Genomic DNA, 24107 nt, shown 5'->3' on the forward strand with positions numbered 1-24107 from the left:
TTTAGAGAAAAATTTCGCTGATATCAGCAAAACCAACCCAGCAAAATTCGGTCGCTGGTTTGGCGATCGATCCCCTTTCCGTGTGCATAACCACCATTTTGGCCGCCATCTATGATTTAAAAATTCTGAATCATTTTAGCGTAATTTAGCTTAACAATACAAAAATAGACAAAGTAAAAAAAATATTTCGTGATTCGATTATCCGAAGTGACATTTTTCCGAGGCCTTCGGATAATAGAGTCTGGACTGTACCTACAAAATAGAGAATGATTTAAGGTGAAACGGGTAGGCGTCGCCATATTGACACCACGACTCGAGTTTTTAAACACAGCTTTGAAGAAAATTCCGTAACTTTTAAAAAAGCTCTATGTGTTGCAGACAATGATAACGATAGCAAGCAATCTGTCGAGTTCAGAAATATAAGTTAATTAAAGTTGAACAGAAGTTTTCTACGAACGGGCGTCTCGTTTCACCTTAAACAAAACAATTATTCTCACAAGCTGTCACCTCAACTGCATTGAAGACTAATCCATCATCGATGCAGTTTAAGCTCATGGAAGTTCACTTGCCAGGTTCCGCGATAAGAAGTTTACAAATACCTTTTAAATTCGCTTTTTGTTGGCCTCATTAATCCATTTACAATCAGCTGCTTGCTGTTCATTGAACTGCCCGACCGTCCAGAAGTTCTCAAAGTGCACTCCAAAAGCCGAAAAAAAGTTCGATTTTGTTGAACGCGCGAAATCCATCACTCATTGCCGGTTGTCGTCGTCGTTGAGGTTGGAAATGTGTGTGTCGTCGCCGGCTTTGCCAATATTTGAATGGGCGGCTAATTTTGCCCGCCATTTTTTCCACTTTCAGTCGAGGTCTCCTCACACTGTGCTGTGTGTGTCACTCAAGTCAGTGTGTGTATTTTGTTGGTTACGTTCGTCCGGCGCGAGCGATGTGTGATGAGTGCTTTGCGGCGTGTATGATGGATGCGGCTAGGGTGGTTTTGAGTTTAAAAAATGTTAATTTCTAGTTTTAAGCAATTTTCTCCACAGAGAGGAAGAAGGGGGGAGGGTCTGATATTTCCAAAAAATGAGATGTGATCACCGCGACCACCCCATCTCCATCAGCTGTTTGTGTGCAGCCTCTCTCCCTCTGCAGCGAACTCTTTCTCTGTCGCTCTCCGTTCAACAGCCCCCCGGCAATTGCTTGAACTCTTGTACGAACGTCTACCTGACCGCGCGCGCCACCTCTCTCCACCGCCCCACATGCAATCATCAAACTCCCCAAACACACTCACACACACCGAGACACACTCATAGAGTCAGCGCTCTTAGAGCTTGTCGGTCTTTCCGTCCGTCGGACAGGTATTTGTGCGCTCGAAAAAAACTTTTACTTTAAAAACAATCCGTCCGTGCACGCTTCTGGTACGCGCGCGCGATCGCGAAGAGATCCATCCTGTCCGTAGACCACCATGTGCCAAAGTTGACGTTTCGGCTCGTGCGCGACCTACTTTTGTCGAGGGTGTCAACGGGAAGCTCGCGTCAACGCGCGTTCGCAGACGATTTGTCTAGGCTTCAATCGACGACATCGCCGGTAAACAAACTCTGCTGATAAGTGAAAGGTTCAGATTAATTCCCGAACAAAGGAAGCAAAACCCTAGTGATTAAGTGGAATCGCTCGAAAAAGTGTGGTCATTGTTCGAGTTATCACAACCCGAGTGTGTACAGAAAACGTCGAACTTGCGCCGAACCGCTCGACGCAAACAGCTGATTTGAGTAGTGAAAGTGCACCACAGTCAAATTCAAGGACCGCAGCTCTTCAACGGGCTTTGGACTGGTTCGCCAAGTTTCGAGCGAAGAAAAAAAAAACCCGCTGCAAGTTGCAACAAGTTGCCACCGCAGGTCACCCCCAGAGGCCACCGTAATTTGCCAGCGAACCTTGTGACACCCCCACATGCTCAAGGGGTCTTACCCAGAGGTACGCCCAATTTGTGCTCGACTAATCAACCAAACTAATTGTGAGCCGGCAGCACGCGAACGAACTGAGGTGTTACAGTGATTTAGAAGTCGCTCCCTTAATGATACTTAGGGTGCTGCCCACGCCGCCGTCTAGGAGTATATTTCGGAGGTCGCGCGGGGAACCCGCGTGTGACGACGACCTCATTTGCATCGTTATTGGCGGCGACGGGCTGTGAGCTTTTGATCGGAAAATTAATGCAATCATAGAGTTTGATTGAGGAATCTGTCACATGGACGGCGGGATTCCGGCCTTGGATGGGCTTAAGGTTAAGTTAGGGTTGTGGGAGCGGCTTGCCTTTGGGGTGACGCCTCGTTAGCACTCATTTAAATGTAATTAGTTGTGCCTTGCTAGGACTAGGTGATACCTACAGCAGTTTCGATCAAGGATATTAAGATGGATAGGATATATTTAACATTTTGAATTTACTCTATTAGAAGATCTGTAACAATTATCGTGTTAGACTTTTCGTGACGTTTATTACATAGCTCAATATTTTGAAACTCAATGTCAACCTGCTTATTTTTTATCATACTTTAAATTTGAGTTCATTTCCGGCCAAAAACCTTTAGCTCAAACTGATCAAATTATCAACAAAACCACCCGTTGAGGAAATTTTAGGATCTGCATAGAAACAATATTACAATCTTCCCACAAATTCGAAACACCAGGTGGAAATTTGTCAATACGATGCCTATCGCAACATTTCAGTCGATCCTACTATTTTCAGGACCTTGTTTATGCCATTTTCTTGATAATTGACTTGAAAAAGTAGCTGTATTTGGACCAATTCTGCATTTCAAAACTTTTTTCCAAGAGCAGCAAAACACTGCCTCTAAATTGCCTGTTCCATCATTGCAATGTGGAATGTTATCGTGGCTTCAACAATTCCAGAACGCCTACATTCAACAAAAAATATCATACTTTTTCATAAAAGCATAACAACGCTTGCGTTTCATTGGTTTCGGCGTTTAATGTCATTATTTTGTAAAACAAAAACTGTCAAGGAATAAGTTACATAAATTTGAAATCAATGATATTAAACTGTCTCGTTTTTACGATTTACAAATTTCACTTTGCTTATGACATGTACGTTTAAACATATTTACATAATAAATTGCGATTTGCGAAATCAAATCTTCATGTTCTTCCATTTATTTTATTATACGTTTAAAAGTTATAATATCGTACTCATGAAAACATTTCAACAGTTTTTTAAGGTCCTATAAACATGAAAAGAGATCAAAATTTCATTTTTTTTTTCAATTGTCTTCAGTGACCCTTATGGGTCAATGTAGATTCGAAAAGTACATAAAATTTCCCATAAAATGACATGTTCCAAAATTTTTTACAGTCGAGTAACGGAAAATGGGAGAATTTTTAAAACTTTTTGAGTGTTTTTTCGATGAAAAATACGTTTTTTTTCGGAATTCTGAGTACGCCATCAAATCGGGCGTCTAATTTTACATAAAAGTCCCTTTGACACCAAATTTCTATCTCATCACCGTTTCAGGCTGCAAATTATTGAAAAACACCTCTTTTTTCGCATGTTCAAAAATGGAAGGGGTCGTACCGCCCCTCCGTCACGAGCTATCAAAAAACGGACCTCGGATTCGTGATCAGGGACAAAAGTTACCCCTTAGGACAAAGTTTCACGCAAATCGAAGAGGGGTCGGGGCAACTGCTGTGTGAGTTGGCGGAGAATTATCCATATATTTTTACTCTTTTTGAACAAACTGCAAAAAAATACGTCAAATCAGGTTATTTCAACCTCTTTTGATTATTTTCTTTATAAAATGTAAGCCAAATCGCAATTAAAATGTTGGTGATATGTTTTCCAAATATTGCTTGATTTTGTTTAAACTTTAGAATAAATTGTTTCCAAACTTTTTTTTTTGCCTTCCTCACCTCAATGAGGAAAGGCTATAAAATCACTCGAAAAATGAACTTCTTTATTCGACTTCGTAGACCCACCTTCACGTATACCTATCGACTCAGAATCAAATTCTGAACAAATGTATGTGCGTGTGTCTGGATGTGAGTCCGTGCACCGAAAAATATGCACACGATTATCTCCGGACTGGCTGAACCGATTTGGACCGTTTTGGTCTCATTCGATCCGTCTTGGGTTCCCACAAGACCCTAGTTAATATTATGATGTTTAAAAAAGTACTTCAAAAGTTATGCTAAAAAAACGATTTCAGCTAAACTTCGTAATATTGTAAAAAGGGTGGTTTTTGTAAGAAAACCCATCATGTCATATATTGTTAGAAAGGTTGTCATAAGCTAATTTTTAGCCGCATGAGACAATTAAGATTAATCACTCCTTTGGACGTTTGTGGAAATATTGGATCTGTTTAATATAGCCGGAAACAGGTTCGTGGTCTAGCGCAAAAATGACTAGACAACCATTAGTCCATCCATCACCCAAAACAAAAGAAATGCCGCTATTTTACAAGAAATTGGCCAAAATGGCCTTCATGGCTTTTATTAAACTTTTTCCCCCAGACGTACTTAAAACTAAATGGCGAACTTACTCACTATTTGGCGGTACTAATCCTAGGTGTTGTAGTGTATGTCAGTGTAGGTGTGTATCCCTCGGCGCAATGCTTGGTTGACCATCCGGATGGTTCATTCCCGGCCTCGACCAGGTCTGGTCCGTACAGCATACCAGCTAGACATCGTGCGGGACGACCAGGCAGCGCACTTGGCACGCCGCACACCCGCCATTTCACAAAAATGTGAAAATAGAATATAGGCCTACACACGGGATCGAAAGGGTTGTATGTAACAATAGCGAACATGGACGGGTAGCAATTCTCCATTGGAGTAAAATGCACAAAAGAATCCATACCGATCTCTTAATCCTCATGGCGGAACTACTCCAGCGCCATTACGTCCCTCGAAGAATCCAGATCCAGGTAGTGTCCCCTTCCTCGCGTCCTCAGCTGTCGAATTCACAAGATTAGAACACGCTTCACCACCCACGCACTATCCTACACCAACCTTCGCTCAACGATCACACTTGCCTAGCCGGCAATCCCTCCTTTCTTGCTCAATCCAGCGGCACGATGGCTTGGCCGCTTCGGTTAACTGACCCTAGATCAGCACTAGATAGTTGAGGCAAATGTGATTAAGTGGAAATCAAACACTGACTAAATTCCTTACGTCACGAGTGAGATCAGAAAGTGGCACTTCACACAAATAGTTTTTCGAACGTGGCGATCTCCTTTATGGTTAACACGCAACTGGTAACGATCTTGCGTTTGTGTTTGATTTTATCGAGTTTGTTCCTCAGGCACGTAATTCACCACAGCACGAACGCGAACTGTTATCAGCGAGAGTGAGTGGTTGGGTGATAGGGTTACTAGTGCAGGAAAACAGTAGAGTTGTACCGGTTCAATGATTTGCTTCGATGTCCCACGTTCTTGGTCCAATTGAGCTATTGTCACTGGTTCATATTGACGATGATTTAGTCGTAACATGATTATCAGCAATTTACCGCCGTAGAAACAGTTTGGAGTAGTAGACTTTCATTGATCGGCCTGTGGTCGTTTTACCCTTTCGAGAGCCCAATCTCGTGAGAACACAAGATGCGTGATAAGAGATAAGTGAAGTTGTCTCCGATGAGCCTTTCATGTGTGTTCGGACTTGCGTATGCAACACACGATCAACTACCAATTGGCAATAGTTGACCTTTACGATGATGGGTTCTGTTGTGCTGATGTGAGTGTAGTGGTTTATAAATATAATTGGAATAACCCCATTTAAATTGCCTTGAGATCAGATCAGGGTAACGGTGGTACAAACACTGTCGCAAGTTATACTTAGCAGGTGACAAGGTATTTGAAAGACCTTTCCAACGTGCTCAAAAGATTGAAGATCTGACAACCCCATCAAAAGTTATAAGCACTTAAGTTTCACTTATGAACTTTGTGAGGCCGGATCTCAAATATTTTGATGAAAATGTTGTTCGAATCTGTCATGCGACCTATCGTTGGTTAGGTAATCAAAAGACCTTTCCCACGAGCCCAAAAGATTGAAGATCCAACAACCCTATCAAAAGTTATAAGTACTTTAGTGTTTTAATACACTTTTTTGATGCCGGATCTCAGATATTTTGATAGAAATAAGTGTTATTTATACACTTTTTTGAGGCTGTGTAGTGTATTCACTTTATGATTGCGAGGAAGGCACCAACCACCAAAAGGTGGATTAAGTAACGTTTTTTATTCAATCAGATCTTTTAAAATGTCTGAAATATTTGGTATTCAACAATTTGGGTCATTTTGCCTACACTGTACACAAAAAAAGTATAAATTCGTAATCGACTTTTTCTGATCAAGCTCAAGTATTGTGGAGCCATTGATAATCGCATGTATATTAATAAAATTGCGTGTAAAGTTTTCAATTGCGCAAAATGCATAAAATTTTGATTCCAACCAAAAATCTGATGACGCCATTCGATTCTGCGCCCAATTTCCTTTAAAAATAGCTGTCGAAATTTGCTCTATCATTTTTTGTTTCCGATAAAATCGCAAAACGTTGGGGCGGTGCCAAAAAAGAAGGGGTGGTCCAATTTGGTTCATAATCGGGATTCTTACATGTTTTGATAGTATCAATGGCTCCACAAAACTTGAGCTTGACCAGAGAAAGCGCATTTCGAGTGGTGTGCCAGTGGCGCGAAATGACCCATTTATGAAATAGTCGTTTAGGAATATTCCTACCAGGGAGGAAAAATAGCAGAAAAAATCTTTTTCGCTTTCAAACTTATTTAACCCGCGCAAAAAGAGATGAGGCGAAACACGCAAAAGAAAATCGGAAGACCTGTACCAAATGTATTTATTTAACCCTCTACTGCCCAAATTATTTTCGAAAATTTTAATTTTTACCGTAATTTTGAGCAACTTTTGTTCTACGAAAAACTTTAATACTCTTGTTTCATTTTTTGTATTTTAATTTATCTTGTTTAGTTTATGTTTGTTTTTTTTTGTAGTATTTGGCCTGTTCTACCACCTCCTATCATTACATTTTGCCTATCTAATTTTTTCATGTTTTTACAGTCACTTTTTCATTTTTTTGCTTTTTTCACATTTTCTGCTATAAAATGGCACCATTATCATTTAAATTGTTCAAAAAATCGTAGAGGCATAGTCTGGGACACTAAAAAAATTACTACATACTTTTACTGTTTACTAAAAATATTCGAAATGTTAATAAAAACACGGCCAAAGCTGACCCCTAAAAAAAATGACATTTTACAAAACATTGGCAAAGTCACATAAAACAAGTAAAACTTCCAACCCATCAATTTTCCTAAATTTCAAGAGTTCTTCTTTCCGATGCTTTTTTAAAGATCAAAAATTGGTTGAAAAATGGATTTTTGCGGATTTTTTAAATCGAAGCCCGTCTAATGGCGGGGTTGGATTGTAGAGGGTTAAACTTTTTTTCATACTCTGTTTGTTCAAATCAAAAAAAAAATATCGCAAGAAAAAACTCATATAATTTTGGTCTGGAAAATTGTGTTGTCCGGAATATCCGGAAATTCAAATTACGGAAAATCAACACATCAGATAGTTGAATGACGATTGTATTGCCTAAAGCAATTAATTCAATGATTTATTTTTGTTGAATCTTAATTTAGGCAACCCCCGTCTATTTTCGTGAATTATATCGTCACTGACTGAATAAATTGAGTCCGGGTGTGTTCAATTTGGTCCGGTTTGAGATTCCATAAACCCTGATGAAAATTTTATAGATGGGTGCAGTTCTGCAAAAAAATCAATTTTGGTGAAGCAAATAAGGGTGGGTGATTTCTGTTAAAGGTTCGGCCTGATGACGTGTAAATTGCGCGGGTACTTTCAGTACAGCGTTGTTTCTAATGATTCTTTAAATCTCTCATTGGTGACAGCAATATGCGTAGGGGAGTCGTCACCTTTCGTTTTCCAAAGCCTTGGCCATGATATGAGGAAGCTTTTGGCTCTTAGGTGGAATGCTGCAATCACCAACAGTAAAAAATGTGTACAGAAAGCGATTTCTTCTATTCTCCGCAATACACGACACAACTTGATCTTCTGGAAAGTTCCACAACATCCAAAACAAAACACCCCTTGAACCCCCGATACTCCGCAGCAGCAGCAGCTTCATTTACATAACGTTCAATCTCAACCCCCTTCGCGGCAAGAAACATTCGCCTCCTCCGACAAGCCCCGCGAGACAAAGTTCAACCTGGCTCCACGCCGCTGACATCATTGCTTGAATTAAAGCACGGGCGGAAAAGTCACCAATCGACTCAAGTCCACCCGGCATCGTCGTTTAAAGGTGTACACAAAAATAAATAAAGCAAAAAGCAAGCCCTCCAGATAACAAACTCGAGGTATCCCGGGCGAAAGCCAACCCGACCCGAGGTCTGGTTGTTTATTCAAGGTAAGAGGCAGCAAAAAAAAAACGCACTCTCAATTGAAAGTCACCGTTTTTCATTGACTTTTCTGCACGCCATCGACGACGGCGTCGCCGTCATCGTCTGAAATCACGTGGATCCGCGTCTGGCAATCATAAAATCAGCTGTGATTAATGCCCTCCGGAGCCAGTGGCGTAAGAGAGGTTGAGTTTTGGGCTGATGTGCGATTTCGTCGAATGGGTCATTTCATCGAAAATTAATGCTTTTCTAAGTTTTGCGTTTGATTGAATGCCAGTTTCTCAAATGATCATTTCCCCGAATCCCGATCGATATATGTTTCGGTGAACCGGTCATTCAAAGAAATTCGGCAAAATGGTCCGTTCGGTGAAGTGGCCAATTAGGAGGAAAGCCATTAGGTATTTGGCGAAATCTGGAAGGCAATTATGAGCATGATTTAAAAAAAGAATAAAATAATCATTCGGTGAAATGGCCGTTTGATGGAACGACAATTTCGGTGAAATGGCCTATCCATTTCAACGCCAATTCACCGAATGAACATGTGGCAGAAGAGATTTGAATAATCGTTGTCTAGATAACTCTTAAGAAGAATCATTCTCAAGATAAAATTCGACAAAATGACCCATTCGGTGAAGTGGCCCACACCCTCTGTGAGCCAAAGGCGTGGGTTGTGCAAAAACGACAACTTTGTCGAACTTCCCTAAACACGTGATGATGTACGCCGCCAAGTGGTAGCGAGATTTATGAAACTGGTTCCAAATCAAGATTTCAATATCTTTTAAAAAAAACCACGCTTAAAATGATGTCTATTATTTGCATCGCGCGCCCTGTGCGTTGAACGTTGAAAGCGAAACGGTTTTTTGATGCATGATTGATTGCAGCCAGCATTAAAGTATGCTCGAATGTCTCTCCCAGCCGTCTCCTAGGGAGGTGAAAGTTTGGTCAGCGCCGCATAATGGAAGAGAGGTTGGACCAGGATCAGCTGCGGACTGCCCCCGCGGCGAAGGTTGCCGTCCGGAAGGTTCCGCGACCATGGTCCAGACGTATCATTACGATGACTGATGAATTGTCCAAGTTGGGGCCTACCTCAACGAAAACAGCTGGGAAGAGTTGTGGAAAGGATTGAGTTGAGGCGTTTCGTCCAATGGGATTTGTTTATTTGAAACTTCACTTTTTTAAGGGGATAAGGGAAATTCTCCACAGCATTGCAAAATAATTTTCGTTCGGAGTTGAACGGTTTTGAGTAAGGAGACGGCATTGTTTTTTTTTCTATACTAAAGAAATGGTTGGAAAAATCGGTAGCAATCACTGTAACACCTCGTTCAGAAGCACTGCTACCTAATCTTCGAATCGTCGAATCTTAAAGTCCCACAACCCCTTTACAGAGATTCCAGTTCCGAGAAGACCAAGTTATCCAGCAGACCCTAACCATGGCGGAACTGCTCTGCTTCTACATCCTGTGCCCTTGGTTGCTGTTTGTGATCTACATGGTGGTCGCCATGAACGGCCTCATATGAGGCGGCCGCAGGTCGCAACCGCGGCCAATTAATGCCCAAACGAACGAAGAATTTCAAAGTTAGTGCCATAAAACGCAAGCAATTTGGCGGAAAAATGTTTTATGACCGAAAAAAGTAAGCTCGCGTGCAAGTTTAGTGCATGAAGTGCACTTTCAGTGAGCCAACCCAACAACCGAAAAGTACGTGCGTTTTGCTTGATTAGTTTGCATTTTATGAGCATTTTGGGTTTTGTTAAAAGGCCAGCATTTGTCCCAGAGTTGATTGCCGAGAAAATCGGTGAAGGTGATAGTAAACATAAGTGGTGGGATTATGTGATTAAATGAGAGGAGGGAAAGTGTGTTTGAGAAGAGCTTTGCAGCGAAAAAATAGTGCTTTAGTTTCCCACGAAACGATGCGTGAAAAGTTAGAAAATTAGTGGTGGAAAATTGAGCTGTGTTAGCTTTAACAATATTATTGTAATATTTTAAATATATTTTTATTTCAAAGAGGTAAGTTTAATTTAAATATGTTCATTATTAGACTTGTCGGTTACGTTTTGAATGGTATTCTACAGATAGATATGAGTCGAATTTTCTGGTTACCGTAAAACATCAACATTCTGAACATTCTCTTCAAACTGTGCTATTACCATGAACCACGGCAAAAATTTTGATTAAATAAATAATAAAAAATCTACAAATTTTTCAAAAAGCTATTTTGAAGCGTACTTTAAAATCACGACTAACACTTCAATAAAGTTAAATAATATGGTTTAAATCGTGATTTAAAAAGTTAAGAAAATTTCACATAAGTTTCACTTTTTAACATTGAAAATCTGAGCAATGGTTTTCAAGATAGCATCGATTGAAAATTGAGGGTCAATTGAGTAAAACATGAAAAAACACTTTTCGTAATGTTCATTCCTGGCAATTGCACACTTTATTTTAATAAAAAAATTGTGTAGATTTGGAAGGTTGAATATTACCTATATTATGATGTAATATAACCTCAATTTCGATTGAAAAAGTGACATTACACTAGAAAAGTGGTAAAAATACACATTTTCAGAGGTAAAATTACAATTTTTTTCTGAAATAAAAGATGTACCCCTCACAGAAAAAAATCATGATAATATTACCTCTGGGAAGGGGTACATCTTTTATGTCAGTAAAAAAATGTGTAATTTCACCTCTAGAAATGTGTAATTTTACCACTTTTCTGTTGTAATACCACTTTTTCAGTCGTAATTGAGGTAAAATAACATCAAAGAGGTAATATTCAACCTTCCAAAATTAAAACTTCCAAATTTGCACAATTTTTTTCTGTGCTTCCCAGATGTAATGAACCTCCTTAACCTGATAAAAAGTTGTAAACTAACAGGATCTCGATTACAATTATCATGTTTTTTTGCTGTGTTACTCATAAATGGTGCACTCTTTCAAAATTTTAAACAATTACAATTTAGAATTTAATTTTACATCTATATATATGATTTTTAGGTTTATTTTTGTTTGCATTTTCGATATTCTCAAAAAAAAGTCTTTCTATAGCACATTTTGTCTACTAAAACTAATCATTAAATGAAAAAATCGAAGGTTTGTCAAAATCGAGTTTTTGTGATAAAAATCGTTTCAAAACTGGCATATTTTTTTGAATAGTACTTATCATAACTTACAACTTTGCCAAATAAACCAAATCGATCAGAAAATCCTCTATCGAGATACAGATTTTCGAATGTTTTCATTGCACTATTCCTCAAATCTTGAGCTATGTTACAAAATGCGGATTGGATTAAAAAAAATACACAAATTAATATCATGATTTTTTTGTGAAATTGTAGATTATTGCTCAGTATTTCAATCACGATTAAACTTTTGTATGAGTTAAAAACATATTTTTTGCCTTTCTCACTAAAGAAAGGTATAGGGTTTGCTTTTGGCTCCGACTCCAAATCAAGCTTCGTTCTCCAATCGTTTCTCTAGAAATATTCATTCGAAAAATCTACGAAAAATCATGGACGATCGATTTTCGACGCCAAGTTGTCAAGTTGAGCGTTGCTGGCGCGTATAGAGTTTTGATACTAGATTACCCCCTAATATTCAAACGGATGTAACTTTTGAGTGAATTTTCTGATCAATTAGGAGTTTTCGGCAAGTTGTAGGAATTGTTCAAAACTATTGAGAAAAAAATAGGTAAACAGAAAAAAATGCAGATTTTTTAATCAACTTTTTTTTCACAAAAACTCAAATTCACAAAATACGTATTTTTTTTATTTTAGAGATTTTTTGATATGTTTTAGAGGACAAAAGCCCGCAACTTTTGAGCCATAGCGAATCATGGTCAGAAAATTTGCCGCCGAGTCATGAATTTTTGAAAAACATAGTGGTTTTTGAAAAAAAAACTAAATTTCATGCAAAATTGAATTTGCAATCGAAAAGTACTTAACAAATTATTTGAAAAAGGGCTCCACCGAAAGTTTGATTTTCGCGAAATATTTTCAGTTTTTCGATTTCTAAAAATAGTGACCATAGTGACCATTATTAAAATATTGTTTTTTGGTACGTTCAAAAAAATTAGTATAAAATTGTCTAAGAGGCTTTGAAGATTGGACCTCTGGTTGCTGAGATACAGAACGTTAAGAAGAATTAACAGGAAAATTGAAGTTTTCTAAGTCTTACCCTAACAACCCACCATTTTCTAATGTCGATATCTCAGCAACTAATTGTTCGATTTTCAATTTTAAAACATGAAACATTCGTGAAATTTCTCGATCTTTTCAAAAACAATGCTTTTAAAAAAATTGAATGAAGACTAACATTTCAAAAGGCCAAACATTCAATATTACGCCCTTTTGAAATGTTAGTCTTGATTAAAAAAATTAAAATATTGTTTCCGAACAATTCCGAAATAAATACAAATAAAAATGGTCTAAATCGGTCGATTTTGCAGAGAGTTGCTCTATAGATAAAGTGCCCCTTTTTAATCCCAGAAAATATATCAAAAAAATCAAATACACTCTTAATTGGGAGTTCTTTTTTTTGTGAAATAAAATCAATTGGTGAAAAAAGTCAAATATTAAATTCAGATTTTTTTCTGTGTTTTTTTTTTTCTAAAATGTCCTATAACTTTGCTGAAGCCACCAAATCGATCAGACAATTCATTCTCATGATACGGATTTTCGAATATTTACATGTTTGTATAGTATGACCAGCTAATGATGCAAAATTGCTTCTTTTGGCACAAGGACAAAGTTTTATACTAATAATAAAAATACAAAGTTAAAAATATTGAAAAAAATACAAACTTCTAGAAAATCACTAAATTGTTAGAGCTTATTGGAGAATGTCGTATTATTTGACATTACGACAAAATTTCCAATCGTCCAACTTTACTTACACAGCAAAAAATCCGATGGTAAAATCGCATGCAAAAGCATGCACATCACCTTCGTCAAAATAAACACTTAATATTACACACTGCATGTACATTTTTTGCAAACACAAAAAAAAAGTTGCAACCGACGGGATTCAAACCCAGCACCAACAGTAAGGACTGGCGCCTTAGCCCACTCGGTCATCAGACCGTTGAAGAGCTGAAAGGATAAACGCATATATGAGCTTGAAATTTCAGTCAAGTAGGTTTCCCGTACTGATAGGCTACATGTTTCAGGGTGTAAAATCACATAAAATTGCATAAAATAATGCAATATTTATTTTACACCCAGACCTTTTACACGCAGCTGGATTACTACTTTTTTAGCTGTGTATGTTCTACTCTTTTGATGGAATACCTCAAATAGCCCCTCTAATCATCTGGCAGCAGCCTGCCTACCATCAACTTTGCGCAGTCAAGATCATCCGGGGGTCCGACCTTTAAATCCGCAACCCCGATTATGATTGCTTCGTTGATCGCCAGCCGGCATTGGCCCAGACACACTTGAGGATCGATCAGCGATTGTCAAAATTGGCCACAACTCCGCAAGCAAAAAAAAACATGCAGAATTCAATGGCATTCGCCAGATCTAGGCAAAAAAAACAGCACTCCGCCAATTGTGTGCATACTTTGTTCAACCTCCATGACTGTAGCAAAAGGTAGACAGAAGAAGTTGAAGAGAAAAAAAACAAGTCTCACTTGAAACACTTCTCTATTGTAAACTTGCAAATCGATTCATGCAGATTTGCCCCGCGGTTACGAAACTTTGTATTAGGGACCACAATGGCGAGGTCTCGATAGTTGAATTCGGCTGAGCGATCAAGGAAGCCATCGGGGTAGACGTGCAAAAACGTGATCTAAGGTCTAGATGCACGGAAAAAAAATTCTCTTGAAATATCAAGCGAATTTTTAGCGAAACTAACATGTTCAAAATCAGTTTTATAATTTGTCAATTTTTATGAAAATTGTTGGAAATTGGAATTGTTTTCCAAAATCGTCAACATTTTTTCCTAATTCTTAAACAAGATTTCCCTCCATGTGCTTCGAAGAAACGTGACGGTCAGCAGACTGGCAACTCGAAGCGCCCCGTATTTGGCGAAACCTAATATTCCCTCTCACTACACACGCAAGAAAAAGAAGAAGATGCTTCAACGCTGTTCAAGAAGAAGAAGTCAAAACTCAGCGCAAAAAAAGTGCGTGCTGTAATTTGCGCGCGGTGCGTTCGACTTTTCCAGCAGCCGTTGGCCATCCAACCGTGGCTTTGGTCATTTTTGGACATGGAGTTGGAGAGCCTACTTTCACAACGCTTGGCCGCAAACTAATGGCGGTCTACGCACAATTTACGCACCAATAGACCCGTTGGTGGTGGTGGTGGGCACGATTGTTTTTTTGGCAATCGAAAATCTTCGAGGCGTACAAGGGGGTGAGATCAGGCACGCTCGTTTTGGCGAGGCGAAACGTTTCAAGGGTCATCATCACCTGTGGATGTTGGTGGGATCGGAAAGGTGTGTAGTGAAACGAAGTTTATTTTCAAAAAGAAGACTTGGAAACTTGCCCCAAATAAGGGGAAAAATAATTATTCATAAATTTAAAAATAAAATTATTAAAGCAATTTTCTGGGTTATTATTCAAAATCTTGAGTAAATATCGATTTTCAGGTTTGAAGGATGTTCTAAAATCTGGATTGTCAAAGGGACCTCTAATTTTAATGCTACTCTATGAAAAGAAAATGTCAATAAAAATGTTGGTTGGTGTAGCTCTTAAAATTAAAAAAAAATATTCAAAACTTTCGCAGGCTTCCAAAACTTCAACAATTTTTGTTTTCATCATTATGTTTTAATACAAAAAGTTGTCAAAATTGACACAACAATCGCATCTTTTCATAACATAAAATATTTGTTTCGTACGAATACAATTTTTAATACATTATCAATACATTAGAATAAGCTGAAGATAGTTCTTTCTTTTTACACAGTACTAAAGGACATTCGTATTTTTTTCGTTTTGAAATCATAGTTAAATTGGCTTGTTCTCCTTTTTAAAATTGCAAACATTTCAACAAATTCAACAAATCTTTACAGTCGATTCTCCAATTGAATTTAATTTATTTTTTAAATGATTTCAATCTAGATTTTTTTTTTGAAGGGACTATAAGCTATTATCTTTTACATTTTATAGGACCTTTTCAAAAAAATCTCTGGTGATGTATTTTTTGAATGAAATCATAATTGCATGTTTTCACTAACTTTTGGTTAGTTTACATGACTAAATTAAATGCTCGTTATTTTTTTCGAGTACAACACTTAAAACTTATCTAATTTTCTGAACAAATTGGTATCTTCGGTGAAGCTTTCAAAAAAAAAAATACACGGAAAAAAAGTTTTTTTTTTAATTTTACTTTTAATAAATAATAATTGAATTCCAAAAAAACGTTTGGATAAAAAAATAAAAATAAATTCTGATCCTCGAAAATATTTTTGTAGAGGTTCATAGAATATTTCAAAGTTGAAAAAAGTTCGAAATTTAAATCGAAAAGTGCATGTAATTTGAAACCGGTACAGTTAAAAACAAGTAATTTCAATTTCAAATTTGTCCATTTCAAAAATGAATTTAATATTTGATTTGAGATTTTCATTAGATATTTTAGAAAAAAATATTACTTTTTCATCAGATTGTAACTTTGGTACCAAATATGAACCACTCAAAACTGTAAAGCAAAAGATGCAACAAATTGAAAATTAAAAAAAATAGTTTTTTTTTTTGAATTCAACTATTATTTATAAAAAGTAAAATAAAAAAAACTTTTTTTCCGTGTTCTATTTTTAAATAAAACTTGTTAAAAAAATTCTAAATTATCAAAAGAGCAAAAAACTGAAAATATAAAAAATAAGTTTTTTCGGGAATCCAACTATTAGTAATAAAAAGTAAAATAAAAAAAAACTTTTTTCCGTGTACTATTTTTAAATAAAACTTGCCAAAAAATTTCAAAATTATCAATTTGGAATTTTAATTTTAAAGATAAAACGTTGAAGCACTTCAAAATGTGCCATAGACATCCAGGATTGGTTCGACTTCTTCTCTTAGCTTTTGCAAAATACTGTCAAAAATGGATTTTTTTAAAACCTTAATATCTTTTTGCAACAGCCTCCAACACCCATACTCCCATAGGTCAAAAGATAGGTAATAACATGGACTATAAGCCTACGGTGTTAACTTTTTGGCCAATCGCAGTTTTTCTCATAGTTTTTCGATTTTTCTAGAACAAACATTTTACAACGTTAGTTTTTGCCCTGTAGGCCTCCATAGCGGCACTTTTTGGTCTCAATTTTGTCATATTCGGAATCCTCGGACAATTTCACGTAAGTTAGAAGTATTGGAGTTGTAAATTTGATTGGAAAAATTGCCATTTAGAATGAATTAAAATATTTTTTAACAATTTGTTGGATTAGGGGTAAAACAGGTTTTCGCCTACTTGATACAGCATTTGACGTATTGATCATAGGGTAAATAAGATCTATTTCTTTTTTCAAAAATGTTTTATTTAATTATTTTTTAAATCAAATTTACAACTCCAATACTACTAACTTACGTGAAATTGTCCGAGGATTCCGAATATGACAAAATTGAGACCAAAAAGTGCCGCTATGGCGGCCTACAGGGCAAAAACTAACGTTGTAAAATGTTTGTTCCAGAAAAATCGAAAAACTATGAGAAAAACTGCGATTGGCCAAAAAGTTAACACCGTAGGCTTATAGTCCATGTTATTACCTATCTTTTGACCTATGGGAGTATGGGTGTTGGAGGCTGTTGCAAAAAGATATTAAGGTTTTAAAAAAATCCATTTTTGACAGTAATTTGCAAAAGCTAAGAGAAAAAGTCGAACCAATCCTGGATGTCTATGGCACATTTTGAAGTGCTTCAAAAGACCTTTCGAATGCATCAAAGAGAGTTGGAATTGATGAAGTTTTACGGAAATGCGAGCAATTTTAAGATTTTTTAGGTTTTTTGGACCTCAAACTTCAAAGCCCGTTTTACCCCACTTCCCTTTGTCGTAGAGGGCTCATATTTGGCATGAGTTCATCTCATGTATAGACAAACAAACGCGGAAAGTTTCATCCAAATCGGAGCACCTCGATACGACCTCTAGAACAAACCGAGCAATATTTACAAATACTGCCTCTTAAGTCTCATAAATCATGTCATTTTTTTTGCTTAAGAGACCACCGGAGGCGGAAAATCTGATACGGGCTTTTCTTCCACGTTTGACCCCAGAACTCAAAAATGGCTGAATGAAATGCTTTGAAAACGTCGGGTCTCCTAAATTGATCAATTTTGAACATGTAGAATGGTTACATGAAGAGATTTGAGCATTCTTTCTGTTTGAAACCTGTTGTTGAAATTGGAAAAATTGCGCTATTTTTGGTTGAAATTGGAGTAGAATGTAGGTGTCTACAAATCGGTTCATTTTTTCTTAGGCATGTTTAGGCTTTTTAGAATCGTCAAAATCTTACGGAGGTACAGACGAAATAAAAATGTTGATTCATTCAACTGCGTTGCAGAAAAAGCTGTTCAAACGAAGGAAGATTTCATATTTTCATACATTGACTCCACCATTTTAGAACCACTGATTGTTGTTGATTTTCCCTCTGTCAACGGGTGGCGTCGCGACGCAGTAACCATGGATGCACGATGCACCACATTTGTTTTATTTCCCGTGTGTTTATGATCAGAATGTTTACCTCTAAAGTGGTAGGAAATGATTTTTGGGGAAGTTCCAGATTATGTCCGCGCCCTCCGATAATGGAGGTTCCAAACCCCGGAAGTTCTTGAGGATACAAGAGTACATGCAGGTAATGTTTCTACAAGGTAATTGCTTCTCGAGCTCAGTGTTTTTTTTTTTTGAGTCATGTTCGTGCGTGCTTTCAGGTCGCAAGCGGGCGATCCTTGGACGATGTTACTGCGGTGAGTAGTTCAGTAGTTCTCGCAGTATTGAGCAGGACCACGTGAGTGGCCACTACACATGGCAAATATTATTTGGCAGGTTCCGGCGGCCTTGTGGCTGGTGACATTGGCTTCTCAATTCAGATGCGGAGAGAAAATCATAACGAAACCTAAGACAGAAGCGGGTGAGTAGTGTCCTCATGTGAGCCCCATCATCCGGCACGCGAAGCCGCAGCTTTGGTGGTCCCTAAATTCTTGTACCCGGGCGACTCATCAGTTAGGTGTCCTTGCGACATGTGCTCAATTTCCTCTAGATCTTGGACGGACAGCGTGATGCACGGTGCCGGTCGGGAGCGTAACGATTGACAAGGCACAGGGTTCTCATACATTCCCACTTGTGCGAGTGAGTGCCGTTTGGCATCGAATCTAAGACCATACAGGAGATGTCCGTTATTTTTTACCAGAGCGAAGAAGAACTCTCATACAAACTTTATAAGGAGAAACGATGATCAATAAAAAAATACATAATGTAACCATTGTTTGTAATTTCGCGAACACTATAATTTATATTTTTCCAAACAAAAAGAAAAAAGTTACGATAAAAACGAACCGCATTTTTTTAGTTTTACTGTAATTATTTTAAATGGGTGTTGCACATTGAATTATAGCTCTTCTTGCAATTGATGATATGAAATATTTCTCCATCTCGAGTTGAGCCTTTGTGTTCTTTGTCCCGTCCGTGTGGATCAATCGGACCGCGCACTGGACTCACAATCCAGAGGTCGCCGGTTCGAATCCCACGGCGGGCGCTCTAAAATTCTTTGTGTAAATATGGGTATTCGGCGCCGTCGCTCCGTGCCATACTTTCATACACTTAGGAGCCCAGGGCGGCGAAGTCCTTGTAGATAAAAAGGAAGACACTAGGGGTTGGTACTAGCAATGGTGGCCGACAGCTATAAAGTCAACTTCGTTCGAGTTGAGCCTGTGCATAAATTTAGTTGGTCGGTGTAATTATTGTCATGTGCATATCAAAATTTCCAACTGATTCAATATTTTCTAGAAAAATTTGGTGTAGATCTGGACACATTGGGTTTCCCGGGATGAGATGGTAAGTTATTCTTGGAACACATTTTATTTTTCAATATGTGTAAATTTTACTCGCGATCATTTTTGGACCGATCTGGCGATTTCGGAACCGGTTCCAGGTTTCCTGGTGAAGATCAAAATATAACGAAATATGTTGTTTCTGAAATATTTTTTACAGCTTCGCAATACGAGTATCCAAGTTTGGCATTTTTGAAATCAAACTTATTCATAATACTCGAGACCATCCTTGGAACGATCTGACTATTTTGGAATCGGCTAAAACTAAAATCTGGCCAAATTTGGAATTATTCCAGTAGGAGGCATCAAAACCAAAAACAAAAATGTATTTTTTCTTGTTTTTAATAAAATTGAACATTCCAAAGAAAAGAATACTCAATGGAATTCAAGCAACTAGAACTTTATCGAAAACCAATGTTTACAATCAATAACAAGCTTGTAAAAGTAAATCTTTCCCAGTTCCCCTAAGGGTAACAACCTTGAAGTGTATTGGGGCCGGCATTACAAAGCGGATTCAATGGCAATTTTTACCCAACTAATGTTAACATGTTTCAAATACAAAAATACAAAAATACAAAAATACAAAAATACAAAAATACAAAAATACAAAAATACAAAAATACATACAAAAATACAAAAATACAAAAATACAAAAATACAAAAATACAAAAATACAAAAATACAAAAATACAAAAATACAAAAATACAAAAATACAAAAATACAAAAATACAAAAATACAAAAATAAAAAAATACAAAAATACAAAAATACAAAAATACAAAAATACAAAAATACAAAAATACAAAAATACAAAAATACAAAAATACAAAAATACAAAAATACAAAAATACAAAAATACAAAAATACAAAAATACAAAAATACAAAAATACAAAAATACAAAAATACAAAAATACAAAAATACAAAAATACACACAAAAAAATATTACTGTAATGACAAAAGTAACTTACTTTTGAATTAAAAAGTTGCCAAAATTTGCTGAAGGGAAAGTTTTTTTCTTGTTTAAAAAATGAAAACTTTTACTGCTACATTTTTTGAAAATTTCCTTACTAACTGATTTAAAAGTCTTAATTTTTAATACGACTGTATAATTTCTTTCATTTTGACGTTCTCGTGCAACCGTGTACGCCTAAGTTCCAAATGTAAACAAACATTTTGGTGGGTTCGGTGGTGCCTGGTGAGTCCAGAACGCGAATCAAAGCCGACCACGGTAGCAGCCAGGACTCGGGTGCGGACACCTTCGTAAGCCAAACAGCAGCAGCGAAACGCCGGCGAAGGATGGTGGTGCTTGTGCGGGACGAGGTCGAGGGTTCGAAAAGGCCATGTCTGCAGCTTCCTGCAGGACCTGCAGCTGTTTCACGACCGGAATGGGTTAGAAGGAAGCTTGGGTGTTTTTTGATTGATTTTGTTTGTGAATACAAACTAAAAAAACGCTCAACCAAACCACGATTTTGTTTGTTTTTGTAGGATGGGAGGTAGGAATGTGGACTCGAACCGGTTGTATTCGGTGATGGTGACCCGGGGATGGTGGTTGAAGGTCGATTCCCGTGAGGACTCGGACGAGATCATCGAGGAGATGGCGCTGCCGACGCGTTGGGTGAACAAGGAGATTGCGTTGAAGAAGAATAACATCCGATTTTTGGACAAGTACGAGAAAGGATCCGACGAAGAGGAGGACGGCAAGAAGCGGCATAATCGGAGGTGGTCAGCGCGGATGTTGCACTCGATGTCGGCGGTTCACAATACCGGTGAGTATTGAGAATGTGTGCAGTGGCTAGCCAACTTCCCTTACTTTCCATCTCTTTTAGCAACTTCCCGCCCACAAACGCTCACATCGCGACGGCGCAGCTTCAGCTGGGGACAGCGAGCATGAAAAATCTGTGTCATTGTGGAAGGAGGATGAAGTGCTCGAAATGGCTCGAAATCAAATTCCGTTCCGAGGTCCTCATCAACCCCATGTTCCGGTTGCGCTTCCAGGTTCTGGAATTCCCTGTTCAGGCACTTCACTTCTCAGCCGGGAAACGTCGACCACCCTTCCCGAATCAACAGCCAACTTCTCCAAACCTGTCCTGATGAAGGCCGGCAATGGACCATCCTGTTCGCTACTTTGCTGTCGCGCGTCGAAACGTCCATCCGGAACCGTCCAGCTTGGGGTCTTCGGAAGTTACCGTTAACGTACCGTAATAATCGGTACAGCTTGGACTCGGATGTTAGCCAGAAGCGTTAAATACAATAACAACATGTTTTTTTTAACTTACTGTTTAAAACTTTTAAAAATAAATATAAAATAAAGCACATTTTTTCTGAAATTAACACTGTATTATTAAATGTTGTTTATTCTTGCCATAAAAGGTTTCTTTTCCAATTAAAAGTAAAACACTTTTACCGATACAACGATTTTGTTCCATAAATGCATGGTAGTATCAAAAACTTTTCAACTTTTAAATTAAAAAGTTTGAACTTTCTACGAATATTCACCAACGCGAACTTTTAATCCAACGAACGATCTTTTTAAATTTAGAGTATTTTTTCTTTGTGTGTACAAAAATACAAAAATACAAAAATACAAAAATACAAAAATACAAAAATACAAAATGTTTTTGTTTTTGTTTTTGTTTTTGTTTTTGTTTTTGTTTTTGTTTTTGTTTTTGTTTTTGTTTTTGTTTTTGTTTTTGTTTTTGTTTTTGTTTTTGTTTTTGTTTTTGTTTTTGTTTTTGTTTTTGTTTTTGTTTTTGTTTTTGTTTTTGTTTTTGTTTTTGTTTTTGTTTTTGTCTTTGTTTTTGTTTTTGTTTTTGTTTTTGTTTTTGTTTTTGTTTTTGTTTTTGTTTTTGTTTTTGTTTTTGTTTTTGTTTTTGTTTTTGTTTTTGTTTTTGTTTTTGTTTTTGTTTTTGTTTTTGTTTTTGTTTGTAAAAATAGCTCCCAATGATCTTGCGTGGCACCGCGAAATTGTGTTTATTAGTTCATTGATACAATTCATTCCATTGAGCGGCTTATATCTAATGACCATTTCATACTCATAAAAACTGAAGTGGCCGATACGGCAAAGACGCTGTTCATTGTGTCGTTGTGTTGATACACCGAAACGGTGGTCGCATCATTTTGCTGCAAATCTGCATGAAAGTATATCAGAATCTGCTTGAAATCTGTTTTCATGCATCTTTTGCGATATAGGGTTATGACAATTTTGTCTGTTACTGTAAATTATCGACATTACCGACGGCTGTCTGATTGTATTGAACAAAAAAATTCTTGAAATGAGGATCGAACCAAAAACTTCTTGGTTGGTAATACAACACGATAGTAACGAACCATGGAACGCTTGATAAAATGAAATGGACTGGTCACAAATATATTCTTCTCTATGATCATATAGTGAGAACTGCAGGTCACTGATACATGCACTGTAACTGAAAATCGCACTTTGCTGAGTTCGTTTTCGCACCTTCTCATACTGACTACTACTTGTTATACGAGCTTGATGTAAAATCTGTTATAAAAGGATTTTGATACATTTTTCCTGTGACTGTAGGTGAACTTTATTCGAAAATGAACCCATGAGAATTACGTTCTCGGAAATCTCTGGGTTTATCCTCTGTGTCCGTTCACAGTACCTTTATACTACCAGATCGTGTTCTTTTTTCTCTCGGAAGGTGGTGACCTACTGTGGGTGAAGCATCGTTGAAGAATACTTTTTGCTTCTTCATATCTAAGTTTTCAAACATGGACCCACTTCCAACACAGCTCAATGCGTTTTCAAATGAAAAAGAATGTTGGACATTATTGCCGATTGCAGCGATTTTTAGACAATCGTGCAAGTTGTGGAAAGCTCTATACAAAAGTGCACACCTCAAACTACAGCAGAAAAAAAACATCTAAGACACACACCCTAGTTTGAAACTGTTCTAAAGTGGTCGAAAGCATCAAAGCTCAGTCGAGACACGCACCACTATAGGCGAGCGGGGGGGAGAAGGGGTAGGATTTCAAGTGTGCAAATATTTGGTGTGCAGATATTATTTGCAAGGGTGGAGAAAATGGTGCAAAGTGTGCAATACACAAAGACCCAAATACAAACAGTAAACAATCATAGAATCCTGCTCACACCAAGGAACGTTTAAATAACGAGTGAGCAGGATACTATAATTGTTACAGTTGGTTGTTAGGTCTTCATGAAAATAGTCCAGAGCTGTTTTTCATGCATAGTACTGTCTTTTTATCTCTTTTCTTAAAAAAAATGTCGCATCCCTGGACTTCTGGTTTTATTGAAAAAAGGGGGGTTTGAGTGTTTTTTCACGTTTCACCTCCATCGAGTTCCACCTTTTCCTTACTACAAGCACAATGCAAAATGTGCTTCAAAAAATATTGATGAAATTTTCATGAATGATAAAAATGTAGTTATCAAAGATTTTTGAAAGTATTCCTAATATCGAAGCGTATAATACAAATATCATGTTGTTTGTAATAACATTTGAAATTATTGGTCTCTCAGGAAAAAAATGTGAATACTACCGTCGCATGGTTCCTCTCATTTCTTTTTTGCACTTTGGAAAAGCATTACGGCCCCTAACTTATATTTGTTTGAGTGGTCAAATTGGTTTACGAATGCCTTCAATTCAGAACACTTATAATTCATCAGAAAAAAACTACAGTGTAATCTCTGGCTGTCGATCTTCTCGATATCAATATTGCTCCAGC

General features: G+C 37.3%; 1 protein-coding gene and 2 long non-coding RNA genes across 3 annotated transcripts; 2 read left to right on the forward strand and 1 right to left on the reverse strand.

Moving 5' to 3' along the window:
- Positions 1 to 1090: 1090 nt before the first annotated feature.
- Positions 1091 to 9975, forward strand: LOC128092463 (uncharacterized). Its single transcript, XR_008211793.1, has 2 exons — positions 1091 to 1965; positions 9808 to 9975. It is a non-coding gene; the product is annotated as an uncharacterized LOC128092463 (long non-coding RNA).
- On the reverse strand, positions 3890 to 6239 carry LOC120429817 (uncharacterized). The gene is made up of 4 exons (XR_005607487.2): positions 5173 to 6239; positions 5011 to 5114; positions 4859 to 4952; positions 3890 to 4764 (listed from the first exon to the last, which is right to left on the reverse strand). It is a non-coding gene; the product is annotated as an uncharacterized LOC120429817 (long non-coding RNA).
- A 10434-nt stretch (positions 9976 to 20409) lies between the features above and the next one.
- On the forward strand, positions 20410 to 21952 carry LOC120429816 (uncharacterized). Its single transcript, XM_039594875.2, has 2 exons — positions 20410 to 21163; positions 21224 to 21952. Exons 1-2 carry the CDS (start codon positions 20884 to 20886, stop codon positions 21286 to 21288), a joined length of 345 nt encoding a protein of 114 aa, XP_039450809.1. The 5' UTR covers positions 20410 to 20883; the 3' UTR covers positions 21289 to 21952.
- The last annotated feature ends 2155 nt before the right edge of the window (positions 21953 to 24107 follow it).

This window comes from Culex pipiens, chromosome 1, assembly GCF_016801865.2.
Source record: "Culex pipiens pallens isolate TS chromosome 1, TS_CPP_V2, whole genome shotgun sequence".
Lineage (NCBI taxonomy): Eukaryota > Metazoa > Arthropoda > Insecta > Diptera > Culicidae > Culex > Culex pipiens.